General features: G+C 40.4%; 1 protein-coding gene across 1 annotated transcript in view; it reads left to right on the plus strand.

Moving 5' to 3' along the window:
* esama (endothelial cell adhesion molecule a) overlaps positions 1-12,614 on the plus strand; it is a 57,493-nt gene extending 44,879 nt beyond the window's left edge. Inside the window, exons 2-7 of the mRNA XM_032576301.1 lie at positions 3,574-3,725; positions 6,091-6,292; positions 6,400-6,555; positions 7,959-8,081; positions 8,176-8,314; positions 9,101-12,614. Of these exons, the coding sequence (XP_032432192.1) occupies positions 3,574-3,725; positions 6,091-6,292; positions 6,400-6,555; positions 7,959-8,081; positions 8,176-8,314; positions 9,101-9,626 (1,298 nt within the window). The 3' untranslated portion in view covers positions 9,627-12,614. The remainder of the gene's footprint in view (positions 1-3,573; positions 3,726-6,090; positions 6,293-6,399; positions 6,556-7,958; positions 8,082-8,175; positions 8,315-9,100) is intronic.
* Positions 12,615-13,124: the final 510 nt, after the last annotated feature.

The raw sequence follows: 13,124 nt of genomic DNA on the forward strand, positions 1-13,124 counted from the left end.
ATGGTTTACGTCTGATAAGCAACTATTTACCAACCATTTTAAGCCTTTTAGACCATTAACAACATTTAAAGTTTTGAGTCAGAAGACAGATGACAGTCTGGAGTGGCCCTTTGTTACAGCCAACCATTTCTGAATAGATTACAGATAAAACTTTGATGCAGACACAAAGACCTACTATTATCAGCTAAGAGCAGAAAACCAAGACTACAAACTGGACAATAACAGATTAGAAAATATTGCCTGGTCCCATGAGTCTTTTGATAGTAGGGTCAAAATTATTTGGTGTTTGGTTCAGGTTAGTGGTTCTGAAGTTATGGTGTGAGCAGTATTTTCTTGGCACACCTTAATGTGCCCTGTGGAACCAGTTTGCTGAAGCCCCAGAGGCTGCCTGAGTGTTATTGCTGACCCAATCTGTCCCTCATGACAGCAGCATGTCCGTCTCCTGAAAGTCTTCCAGCGATGTAATGCTCCATGTCACACATCCCAAATCATCTCGAACTCCAGCTGCCAAATCTCAATCTCCTAGAACACATTTGGGATGTGGTGGAGCGTGGGATTTGCATCATGGATGTGCGGCAGCAGCGTGATGGTGCATGTCAATATGGACAAAAGTCTTTTTGACTCGATGTCAGGAAGTATTAAGGCAGTTCTGCAGGGGAAATGGGGCTGAATGTTATACTAGAAACATGTTCCTGTTAAAGTTTGCTGCATGTTGTTAATGATGATGCATCATGAGCGACGCAACTGTTGCATTGGGGTGTGGTTCAGAGAAAGCAACGCTCAGAGTCCAACTTTGAGCAACATGACCCAGATCATCAAATATTTATCCTTGACTATAAAGGTCTTTGTAGCACCTCAGCAGACACTTGCTTCAACCAATCAGGCTTCTATTTCAGGGTCCCTTCATATTACAATAAAAATTATTGTATCATCTCAGGTTGATGTTACTGTCCATCCCTGCAGGAACGGAGTCTCTTGTTGCTTCTGCATATCTCCTCAGGCCCTACATAGTTTTGGACAGAAATATTTCTCCTTATTTATGTTTTTGCTACCTTCCTCCTCCATTTCTCCTCCCACCTGTTCCGTCACTCGTTATCTTCTTCTAAGAGTCAACTTCCTGTTTTACTTTGTCTTCTGTGGCTTAATTAGACGTAATTGATGCAATACTCCAGAGGAAGAGATGCTTACACACTTTCCCTTTCATCAGCGTCACTTATCTTCTCCCCGTGTTGCTACAGCAACAAAGAAATTGATACCTGTGCTCCTCTGAGAACAGATCATTGGACGTTCATGTAGCTCTAACTTCAACTGAGAAGGTCTGATTTGGAACATCTGTGTCCAAAAAAGTTTTTAGTCCAAGCATTGGAATAAAAACTTTGATAAAACAAAATAACTGCTTCGATATTCAAGCCAGATATTCAGGTAGCCAGAAAAAAAAAAACATTTTCATCTTGCTATGTGATATTGATAACGGTTGTTTGGAAATGCAGATAAATATGTAGTATTGCAGCATACTAAAAAAATATACGTTCCAGTTGATCCGAGGTGAAGCAGCGCATCTATGAATTCTTTTTTAATTTGTACTGATCTATTTTCATTGCTTCTATATTATTATAGTTTTAGACATTTCTGTTTGCATCACACGTTGCTGGATGGAAAATTGTTTTTAATTATGCTATATGAATGAACTTTATATGATTTAAACTTAGAGTAAGTAAATAAGTTCACATCCGGCTACCACAGTCCTTGTGAAAGATTATTTTAAGAGCCCCATAAACCCAGGCACCATGTTTGGTGTATTTGGATTTTTTTTTTTCAGATCTTTCATTTCTTCCACCAAATATCCAGGATGACTGAGACCAACATTCAGCTTATTAACATTGGCTCTAATAGATCGCTTTATCTATTGCATGATTTCCACTCAAACGTTCACCCAGTTTTATTTGGTTGAAGAGACAAAGGTTTGACATCTTCTGGGTCTAATTTTCAACATGCCTCTAGATAATAATGTAAGTCTGTGACCTCCAGAAGGCAGCCTGCATGAGGCAACCGTCCTAATACTGGAATCTGCAACACCCACGAATCATATGCTGCGACATTAGTGGACCACTCATGTTCTTTGTAGTGTCTAGTCTGTGGAGACGTAGTAAAAAGCTTCAGCTCAGGCTCTCGCAGGGAAACACTTTTGAACTGAACGTTATAGTTACATTTGATTTCATCACTTCTTCCACATAGAGGAAATTTTGTTAATGACAGCTGATTTTCTTTGGCCTTTTTAGCATTATAAATTTGCTTGTCAGTCACATACGCTGGGATCCCATCGTTAATTTTGATGTGTCCAACTGTCATGTTTCCACCCTCCGAGAGATGTCAGCGGCTTGAATATTCCAGAATAGCTCAGGTTCAGGAGGGCAGAGACTTTCACCTCTGTAGGTGAGAACGCTAAAAAATGTGATGCTAAAAATAATAATAATAATAATAATAAAGTACTCTAGTGTATTTAAATACTCCTCCTGTTTCCTCTCTTGTGTCTTGTCTCAGTCATGGCTGCAGGAAGAGGCAAAATAACACAGTTATTTTGCCTCATCCATTATTTCTCATAACGGATGCAGAGAAATCTTTTAATTACAGTAAACAGACACCAGAGTCAGCAGCAGTCTCCGTCTGCAGGACAATCAGTTATTCTCTTTCTGAATCTGTGGTTTATAAACAGTTATGGACATGGAGAGAGCTTCTGTGTAGATATGGACTTTAATGTTTTGGTGAGTCTTGGCTCTGTGCTGCCCCTGTCTGGCTATAGATGTACACTACATTTCAGCCCATCAGTGACCTTTCCTTCATTATTCTTTATTTGTCTCACCTACAGTTTGACCTGGTTAAACAGTGTTGGTATAGATTTAGATTAGCTTTCTGGGGGGAAACTAATAGCTAATCCTTGATTTATTTATTTTTTAAGCAGTAATACATACAGCAGAATGTTTAGTAACTGATGGGCTATAAGTTGGGGAATTTCAAGATTTGAGCCTTTGTTCATTCTAACACTAGATTCTAGAGCTGCGACTGATAATTATTTTAGTAATCAATTAATCTGCCGATTATTCAGTAGATCAATCAGGTAAAAAATTGGCACTTTCTGCAGATTTTTCAATTAACCACTTAAGTTTATTTCATAAATTTTAGAAATACATTAAAATATGCAAATGCATTTATACATTTCTTTTCTAAATAAAAAAATTATTGCCTAAAATGCAACAATGTTATTTATTTAGTGATCATTTGTGGCAATAGATGCATCTGCAGCTAAAACAAAACACTTCTAACGTCTACATGTGGAAAAACTCAGCCCTTCCTGCTGGACTTAATATCAGTACAGTGTAGTGATAATCTTATTAATATTTTTGGGTAAAGCAAACTTTAACCATAGTTAAACCATAGTTTAGTTTAACTTTTAACTGATATATCACTAGATCTAGATATGGTCAAGTTAACATATGTTTTCACTGTGTTTATTAGCTGTTTATGACATAAATATCATAAGACCTAATGAGGAAAATCTTTGTTTCCTTCGTCTAGGCGTATGGGCCAACATCGAAATGTCTCAAACCAGCATGGAAGTGGTCAAAGGTAAACTGGTGCAGCTAATAGCCTCGTACGTCGGAAACCCAAACGCTGACCTGGCCACCAGCACCATCATCTGGAACTTTGTGACGGACAGCACCCAGCAGGTGAGGAGGCAGTTTGATAATGTCTATAAATATTCATGTTCATTTCTCCCCAGCTGTAAAACTTTACTTCAGAAAGAATGTGTTTCTGTTCCCGTGGCTCTAAACCTGGGAGAACCTGTCCTCCAAAAAGCTTTCAGTGTGTAAACTGCTTCGTCCCGGTCCAGTTTAGAACAGTGTCCGGATTTTTGGGTCTGCTGAGCGTGGATTAATGAGCTGTGCAGATGGAGGAGTGGGATCTGGGCAGATTTATTCAAAGTGAGTCTTTAGTGTTTTTGAACAGTCATCCAGAGTCTTGCTCTGCTCTTATTTGGAGCCAAAAACACAGATGACAAGAATGAAGTGTGACAGCTCTGAAGCTTCACCTGAGCTGAGACACTTTCAAGAATGCTGTAGAAAATGCAGCTATAAGACAGCTGCACAACCAGGCATGTAGGACTTTTAGTACAGAAATATAACGGACACTTTCCTCCCTTAGAAGATACTATTACCCAATAAATATGAAGCAGACTATCATCATGCTGGCTAATTCTTGCTTTGTGTGAATGCCCCGACACTTCATCCGAAGTGCCAAAATCAGTTGATGAAAATTGTGTCATTTTGTTCGCAGAGAGAGCTTTGGTTAGACTAGGTGCATCAGATACACAAAACTTAGGCTTAAGCAGTCATATGTAAAGCCAAACAACCCTTGCACACAAAGCTTAGTGCCACTATCTGGAATGGATCTGGGCCAGAGGTGGGCCACATGTGCTGTAAAAGTACTGTTTTCGGCCCACATGTGACACAGATATGGAGTTCTTACTTAATTTTTCTGGCTGATTTGATTCAGACATCTGCGACAGACTGGCGACCTGTCCAGGGTGAACTCCGCCTCTCGCCCAAAACGTTCGCTGGAGATGGACACCAGCACCTCCCGACCCCACTAGGGACAAGGGTGTTAGAAAATGGATGGATGATTCAGGCTTGAACTGCATCAGAGCCAAACAAAATAAAAGTAATTTTTGTGAACAGAAAGTGGAACTTTCTGGAAAGTGAGGCAAGTTTGTAGGGGGTCATTCATAAAGAGGGTCATACGACTCCCGAACCACTGAGAAAGTGGAGCATTTGTTCCCCCAAAGTCGGGTAGAGCAAACTTGTTACAGCTTACAGATTTTTTGTTACAGAGATGTGAATAAATTGGTAAATCTGAATACAGGGAACAACCAGAGGAACGGCTTTAGTTTGTTGAGCAAACAACTGAGTGCCTCTGAGGGAGTGTGTGGCGTCTGATACTGAAACCTTGGCATCAGTTTGTTGGGGTCCTGTGGGTTATTGAAGTCTGTTCAATGATTTGAGACTCTTCCTGGCAGGAAAGATTGCAGTCAGGAAGTTTTGCTGACTAGTTTGTTTGATCTGCTCCAATGTTCCTGTGGGTGGAAAAGGCCCAAGTTACACAGACATGAACATCAGCACTCCATCTTTGTTAGTGAAACATTGCAGCTCTTCTACAGCTGTCTGTTGTCTTGAGGCTGTGACTGTTTGGTGCTTACACCAACCCAGAAACCGGCTACAATCTGGTCTACTGTCGTACGAGTAATCGCAAGCCTTTGCTTGAAGTGGCAGGAAAAAGAGCAATGACAGAACTTAACAACAGACAAGCACTTATTTATCAGAAGTCTTCATAGGGCCTTCTCACTGCTGCCTTTATCAGTGTGGCAGCAGTTTTCTTGAATTCAGAACCCATACAAGAAAAATGTTCTGCTCAGACGATGATAAAGAACAATCTGCAAGAACTTTGAAACTAGGACCATAAGAAGAACTTTTTTTTGCAACCCTGATACAGAGAATGTCTATTTCTCTTTTCTTACAGATAATGTATGTACAGACCTGAACTCATTAGATACTGATGTTCATAGGATATACTCACCATTAGAACTGAAATCTTTGAACTAGTTTGAAAAATATTGGGGGTTTTTGTTTCTTTGTCTTGTTTTTTGTGGGTGTGTGTGTGTGTGTGTGTGTGTGTGTGTGTGGGTGTGTGTGTGTGTGTGTAAAAATCCAACCTCACCCAAGAGACAAAAGCTTGTCATACTATTGATATTAGAAATGACTCAGTGCCTGATGATGAAGGAAGGCTTTTGAGTCCAAATTGAGTTTTTGTAACTGTAACACGATTTTGAAAAATGACAAACATTTCCAATTTTCCGAGCCAGAGATGTCGGGATTATGAACATCCCTGAGACCTCTGACCCCAAATGAGTAAGCATGTTAGTCAAACTGCTCTCCCTGTCTTGGGCAGATGTACTCAGACCTGTTTTTAGCCCTATGTGTAGCTCTTGTGCTAAAGAGAATAAGAAGCTGTTGTGCTTCCCTGTGTCCTCCTGTACAGGTCATCAGCTACACCAAAGGCACCATCAACGAGGGCAGCCCCCAGTTCAGGGGCCGCGTCGGGTTCCTGAAGGCCATGCCTTCAAGTGATGTTTCTCTGTACATCAACAACACCAGGGAGTCTGACTCTGGCCGTTATGTGTGTCAGATCATCATTCCTTCTGTTACTTCTAATCCCGCTGAGGTCTTTCTTGAAGTGAAGGGTGAGGAAAAAGTATTAAATGTCTGAATTTCAAAGTCTGAATGAAGATATGCTGTTGGGAATGGCAGCACACCCAAAACCTCTGACAACTTCTGTGTTTCTCCTCAGTCCCTCCTGCTGTTCCCAAGTGCTCTGTGACCGGGAAGCCAGTGCTGAAAGGAAACGTGACTCTGACGTGCACGTCTAGTGCCGGGAAGCCTGTCCCGCTGTACAAGTGGAGGAGAACCAGTCCTACCTCTGAGGTCTTTTTTGCACCGATGCTCAGTGAGTAAAACTGCAGCTTTGATTTCATCGAACTCTGTAGGCACGATGAGGTCAAAATGAAAGTTTTTCTCATGTAAACTAATGAAAGAGAAATACATTTATTACTTTTTCCACCCATAAGGTGACATGTACTGTATCTTGCATTTGTTAACTGAAAACAGATACATCTGCTAAAGTGGATAATGGAAAAGAAATAAAAACTGTAAAACCCTTGCTGTATGTATGTGCACAACCTCAAATGAATTCCATTAAACTCCAGCATTCAGTGTTCTTGAGTTTCCGCCTGCCATCAGCTGCAGTGGTTCTAATTAACCATGATGAATGGACCATAACATTCACTCATTTGCATCTTTTAGTCCCCAGTGGTGACAATAAAATTACAGTTGACCATTGTTAGTCAATTTAGGGCTAAATGTATTCAGATGAAGAAGCAGAATATCACCTGAATAGGCAAACTATTGCCTATGATTAGCTAATTGTTTACCTAATACAGTATGACAGGCAGGAAACTCTGAACAAGCTTCTTTTTTTTTTTACATTATTGTTTTACAAAGAACTTTGTAGTATCATGATTATTTTTTGGGACAACTTCTGTGAATACCTTGAAGGTGTACCTGACGACTTGGTGCTGTTACTTACAGAAGGAGGAGAGACAAGGTGTCAGAGTTTTACTGGTTTTTAAGGCAAAATTATTACAGAGTACTGTCTTTAGCATCTTATTTTAGCAGTTAGTTAGCATACCCAGCAGTTTCCATGTGTAAAGTTTAGATATTGGAGATACTTCATGACAGACAGAATTTGAAACTTTAAAGGATAAAACAGAGCAAAACATGAGAAGAGTAAATCTGCTGTAGCTACCCCATTCACCCTTCCTGTTATTCTTCCTTACAGTCAGACATTATCTCTGTTTCGTAATTGTTTTATGCGCTTTTTGAAGTATTGCATTACAAAAAGTTGATGGAAATGGCAAAATTGCATAGGCTGCTTTTTGTGTTTGTTTGTTTTGCTTTTTTTGCGACATTAAAAAAATGTGCTCAAAATTTGACAATTGGATTAAAACATAGCTGGGATAATTTCACTTATCTTAACCTTTTATTAACCTTCATTATTGTAAAGGTAAATAAAATTAATAACATATGACAGATGACTTGGTGGTTCAGCAGTTCAGTGCAGTTCAGAAAACGTGTTATTCTTGTTCTATTCTTGTTGTTGATTGGTTTTTTTCTTCTGTTTATTGATGAAACAAAAAACTTGTACTGAGCCAAATGTATGAAGTGGTTTGTTGGAATGTGTCTCCATGACTACCTGCCACATAATGTTTGTGCAGAGTTCACACCTCCTAAATGCACAGAAAGTTGTTTCTAATGGTTGGACGTGTGTCTGTGGTCACCCTGCTGCTTCAGATGAGAACACTGGGGATCTGAAGTTGAGCAACCTGAGCAGCAACATGTCCGGGATGTACGTGTGCACAGCCAGCAACACAGCAGGAAGTGAAACCTGCTCCATCACCCTGGACATCATCAACAGTACGTAACACCAGACATATCGCAAACTGTACTTCAAACTTCTGAAACTATGAAACAAACTCCGTTTTCGTTTTTTGCGTTTTCACATTTTCAGCCAATAAGGTTGGAATGATTGTTGGCGCAACAGTTGGATCGGTCCTCGGTTTCATCTTCCTCCTCTGTGTCTGCGTCGGGTTTCTGTTTATTTTCAAGAGAAGAAGAGACAACGAGGATGACATGGCCAATGAAATCAAGTGAGTTCATCTGGTAACACTCATCTGAATCAAAACTGATGGCAGAAAAGCTCATTTTACCAATATTTCAGTGCTGATGGGGTAAAGCAATTGTATTACATACATCATCCGTATACGACACACTTCGCATAAAAATACAAGGAAAAAAAATTCCTCAGTCTGACAAATAGCCACAAACTTCCAGGAAGTACAAATGATTTGTAAAAGTCTCAGTTACGAGATATAATTGATAAAACCTCTTCAAGTTATTACAGTACAAGCTACTGAAACATCAGATATACTTAGTTACTCACGTCTTTTCCATATTGGCTTCAATTCTAATACGATGACAGGATGAAATCAAAAATGTGTATAACACTGCGTGGAACCTAAATCAATTTAAACCTTGTAAAGACCAGGTTATTTTTGTTAGTTTTGCTATACAAAGCAGTGAAACTGAAAGAGGATGTGCATTTTCTTTATCATATCGGTAAGAGTGAGTTGTGCATTCAGTAGAATTAGAAAGTGAAATGGGAAACTCGTAAAGGCGAATGCAGTTCAGTTCAACAGGTCTGTTCCTGCGCCTCAGCATGCAAAGCTCTTCACCTTCACCAGGTGTCCATGAAAAGTATTGAAAAGTGTAAAATGCATGTATTTAAAATTAAGGCCTGAAAATGTGTTGAATTTATAAAACAAAAGATTGCACTTTGTCATGACGGGACTTTTTAATCTGCCATATTTGAATCGGTGCCAGAAGTGAAAAGAGTGGCTGGTTTCTTTAACCCCTGATGTCCCCCTGACCTGCAGGGAAGACGCTCAGGCTCCGAAGCGCGTCTCCTGGGCGAAGAGCGGGATGGGCTCTGATGTCATCTCGAAGAACGGCACGCTGTCCTCCATCGCCTCCAGCCCGCGCCACAAAGACAACCACCACCACCACCACCACCACCTGCAGCAGTATCCCCAGCATCCTGCCTCGGACACCGCCTCCATCATCACAGCCACAGGCAGCGCCGCCGGCTACCGACCTCCCCGCCACCAGGGGGCCTCCACTCCCACTCATTACAGCTACAACAACAGCAGCACGCTGCCCCACGGACAGCCCGCCTCCGCCCAGGCCGCCAACGGCAGTTCGCAGGCGGTCCAGGAGCGCTACGGCCACCTGCCCCAGGCCCAGCAGCTGCCCCAGACCTACACCCAGCTGCAGGGGCAGTTCCAGCCCGCCCCGTCCCCGCCACCGCTGCCCACCTCCGCCATCACAGCCTCCAACATCCACCGCATGGGAGGGGTGCCCATCATGGTTCCCGCGCAAAACCAAGCAGGTTCTCTGGTCTAACGGAAGTGCCGTGCCACGCAGTTAGACTGACCGGAGGCTCAGCCGGGTCTCTGCAGGGAACGCTTCATGATTTTATTTTATTTTTTTAGCAAACAGGACGAGAGGAAGAAGTCATTTACTGTTACAGGCTTTCAAATCAGCAGGCTACCATGACAACCATTCAAGACATGCTTTTTACTTGCTTTGTATTCACTCTTTATATTCTGTTCTCACAAATAACGTATAGATAAAATTCTCTTTTCTACTTTTTTATTGCCTGCTGTTCTCCTCCTGTTCACCCGGCAACCGGATTGTTTTTTTTTTTTAAAGGGTTTATTATTCCCAATTTTCAGCAAAGATATTACAGGAAATACGCGGGACGTGAATCTCTCAGCCACCCTTTCTTACAACAACTACCCGAAGGAAATGTCGTTGTTCCTTAAGAGCCCTTCACATCGCAACATTTAAAGAAAAGGCCAGAATATGTTTAATCTCTGCAAACACTTTGCAGCACGTGGAAGCAAGGCTCCCAGCAAAGCCCTCAAACCTCAGTGAGTTTCTCAGGCGCAGATGTTTTAGTCATGACACTCCAGCATCATCTTTGGCACAGAGAAGGGAAAAACCACGAGGCTTGAATCGCAGTTTTGCATTTCCCCGCAGCCCGACTCTTAAACAGCAACTCCAAGGGTTGAAAGTCTCACTTTGATCAGATAAGCGACGAGAGGAAAAAGCACAAGTTCTGCATTTGGAGTGCATAATTCTTTCAGTCTACTCGAACTAAGTCATGCCTGCAGAGCACAAAGCGTCAGTCTTTGAGCCTGGGGGATGCTAATAGCTGAAGAAAATACCGTATTGGTTTTCTCCTCCGCAGCCATGACTTTGATGGTGAAGGTGCAGAAACTTCCCGTATTTAGAGGGAGATTCTGCACATTGTGAGGAAGCAGCCTGTGATGGAGGCAGGTCTTTTCATTTCTGTGAAAACCGGGTAGTTTAGATTTGCTGTGATCCATTTAATGTTAGAAGGATTCTGGAGATCCTGAATTAGATCCAGTTTGAAGAAACGAGGGGTTGGTTTGGGTGGACGGCGTTCTGTTTGAAACATTCTCTAGTCTCTAGTCTTGGAAACTGCTTATGATTCTGAATCAGAACTGGTTTGTTGTAGCTCTGCATATTTTCATCCTTTCATTATAAAATGTCAAGTTTCCGGTAAGACAAAAGAAATATATAAATATAGTATTTATTAGTTTCTAAATGTGTTCCAGACATTTGTTTCTTTTTTTTTTTCAGGTCTAATCTGTATGGATGATGATATCGAACTTAGATGGACTATTTATCTGAAACACTGGATGCTAAACCAAAGACAAAATCGTCTCCGTTCCTAACATGTTACACCTTTTTACAGCAGCAGTTTTACTTCAGGTCACTGTTACACAGAGCTTCCATTAGGTTTTAATATTGTCAGGAAGGAATGTCACAAATTGTTTCTCTCAGCTTCAGAAATACCTGCTCAAATGAATCATCCCTTCACTGATAAAAACACTGAATACTGAAAGTCCTTTAGATATTCTGAAGATGCCTACGGACGCCAGCTTTATTCTCTCAAGCACACATGACATTTATGTTTATGATAGTCTAATAAAGAGTTGACAATTTTTGAAATTATAGAGGCAAGCATAAAGACTCAATAGAAGACAACTGTTGAGCAACGTAAGAATGTTATTAATTTAAAATTGTAACAGCTGCTGCAAGAAAATTATGAAGCCACGTCGAACAAATCCTTATACAAGTGACCACGTTAGCATTTTTACGTGTCTGCTTTGTTTCAGTTTGGTAATGAAAAGGAAAACTGAGCTGTAATATGATGCTGCAGTAAAACTCATAAATGTTTATTAAACCTGCAAATGTGGAGATGAAACGTTGGGGACAAAAGCAGTGTGACTTTAAAACCTCCTGAATATTTTACAGGGTAAAAACTGTGTTGAACTATGAAGCGCTGCAACAACGACCCGGTGTTTAAAACAAACAAACAGAAAACTTTAAGCTAAACTGTTGACAATGGTATCGAAAAACCCAATCGGATCAAGTTTGGATTTTACTTTGAATCGTGTTTCTGACGTAGGGATTAATTCTGAAGGGCTGACCTTTCTTCTTTTGCATATTTTTATTATTATTATTAGTTTATAACCACCAAAAGTCATAACTCACTATTCCTGATCAATTTGCAGGAATAGGAAGAGTTACAAACTAAGAATTGTGTCAGAAATGGTAGGAGGAATCCAATCAAGATTAAAAATGTAATAAGTTGGTTTATAGAGAGAAGCTTCTCCACTTGCAAGAATTTAAACATTCTGACTATGAACAAATAAATTCTCTTCTTTAGGAATGTATCCAGGTGACCACATATATAAGTTTCCTTATTGAAGATGTTTTATTTTTTATATATATTTGGATTTCTTGTCCGCTTTTAAAAAATGTTTGTCATACTCTCTCCTGCTGTACTTTGGACGCACGGAGACATTTATTAGCTGCCTGGCTTTCACAGAAAGTGAAAACATTCCAGAACCACCTATCCTGAAACAAATGAGTTGAAATGTTTCTTAGCTGTGGAGCATTTCTGTTGAATGTCGACGACACTTAATCAAACTGGAAAATGTTTCATTTCTTACAATTATCAGACTCCGTGTTTTAGAGTGTGACCGAGTCATTTCAATGTGTACATTGATGATTATAATGCATTGTTAAAGTCGAGCCTTTATTTTTCTACAGCAAATATAAGAGCACATGAACAGCGTTTCTTTTTACTATGTAACTTTATGAACTAAATAAATGCTCTCCATCACAGCTGGACGCATCCTAGAGGCTCTGTGGACAAACAGGCGGTGAAGCATCTTATTTATACAGAAGGCTTAAAGTCCAGACATCGGTGTGCATTGTCCACTTGTATTCTCCGTTCATGTTCATGGAAAAAAAAATGCCTGATATTTTCAAATAAATATAAACAAACTCTTGCGTTTGTTTTTTTTTTTTTTCTTTAAAAATGGTTTAAATGTCATAATGCCCCACCCTCTTAATACTAGAGCTGTTGTTGAAAAGCTGTGGTATTTATTCATTCAGGATATTGAGTCAGAAAGAAATCAGTGGGAAAACGTGAAGATCCGAGACCAATTTGCACAAACAGCAATCACAAACATTTCTGAACAGACGACAAAATCAGCTAAAAAAACAAAAACAAACACTGGACACACTGCCTCCTAACGCTTCCTCTCTTCTAAGCTTTAATGTAAGTGTAAGTCAGTTCAGGTCTTAGACCACAAGGTGGCAGCAAAGCAACTCTGTTGGTGAAGTAAAGAAGAGAGCGTGAGAAATCAGTCATTTCCATATAAAATCTGATTTTTTATTATTTTTATTTTTGTTTAGCTGCAGTAACGCGGGGTGTAAAGTTTGCGGTAAATCTGCAGCGGCCAGATGTCCAGCCCGACTCAGACCGATCCACACAGACTCTGCTCTGCGACGGCATCT

This window comes from Xiphophorus hellerii, chromosome 11, assembly GCF_003331165.1.
Source record: "Xiphophorus hellerii strain 12219 chromosome 11, Xiphophorus_hellerii-4.1, whole genome shotgun sequence".
Taxonomy (NCBI): Eukaryota; Metazoa; Chordata; class Actinopteri; order Cyprinodontiformes; family Poeciliidae; genus Xiphophorus; species Xiphophorus hellerii.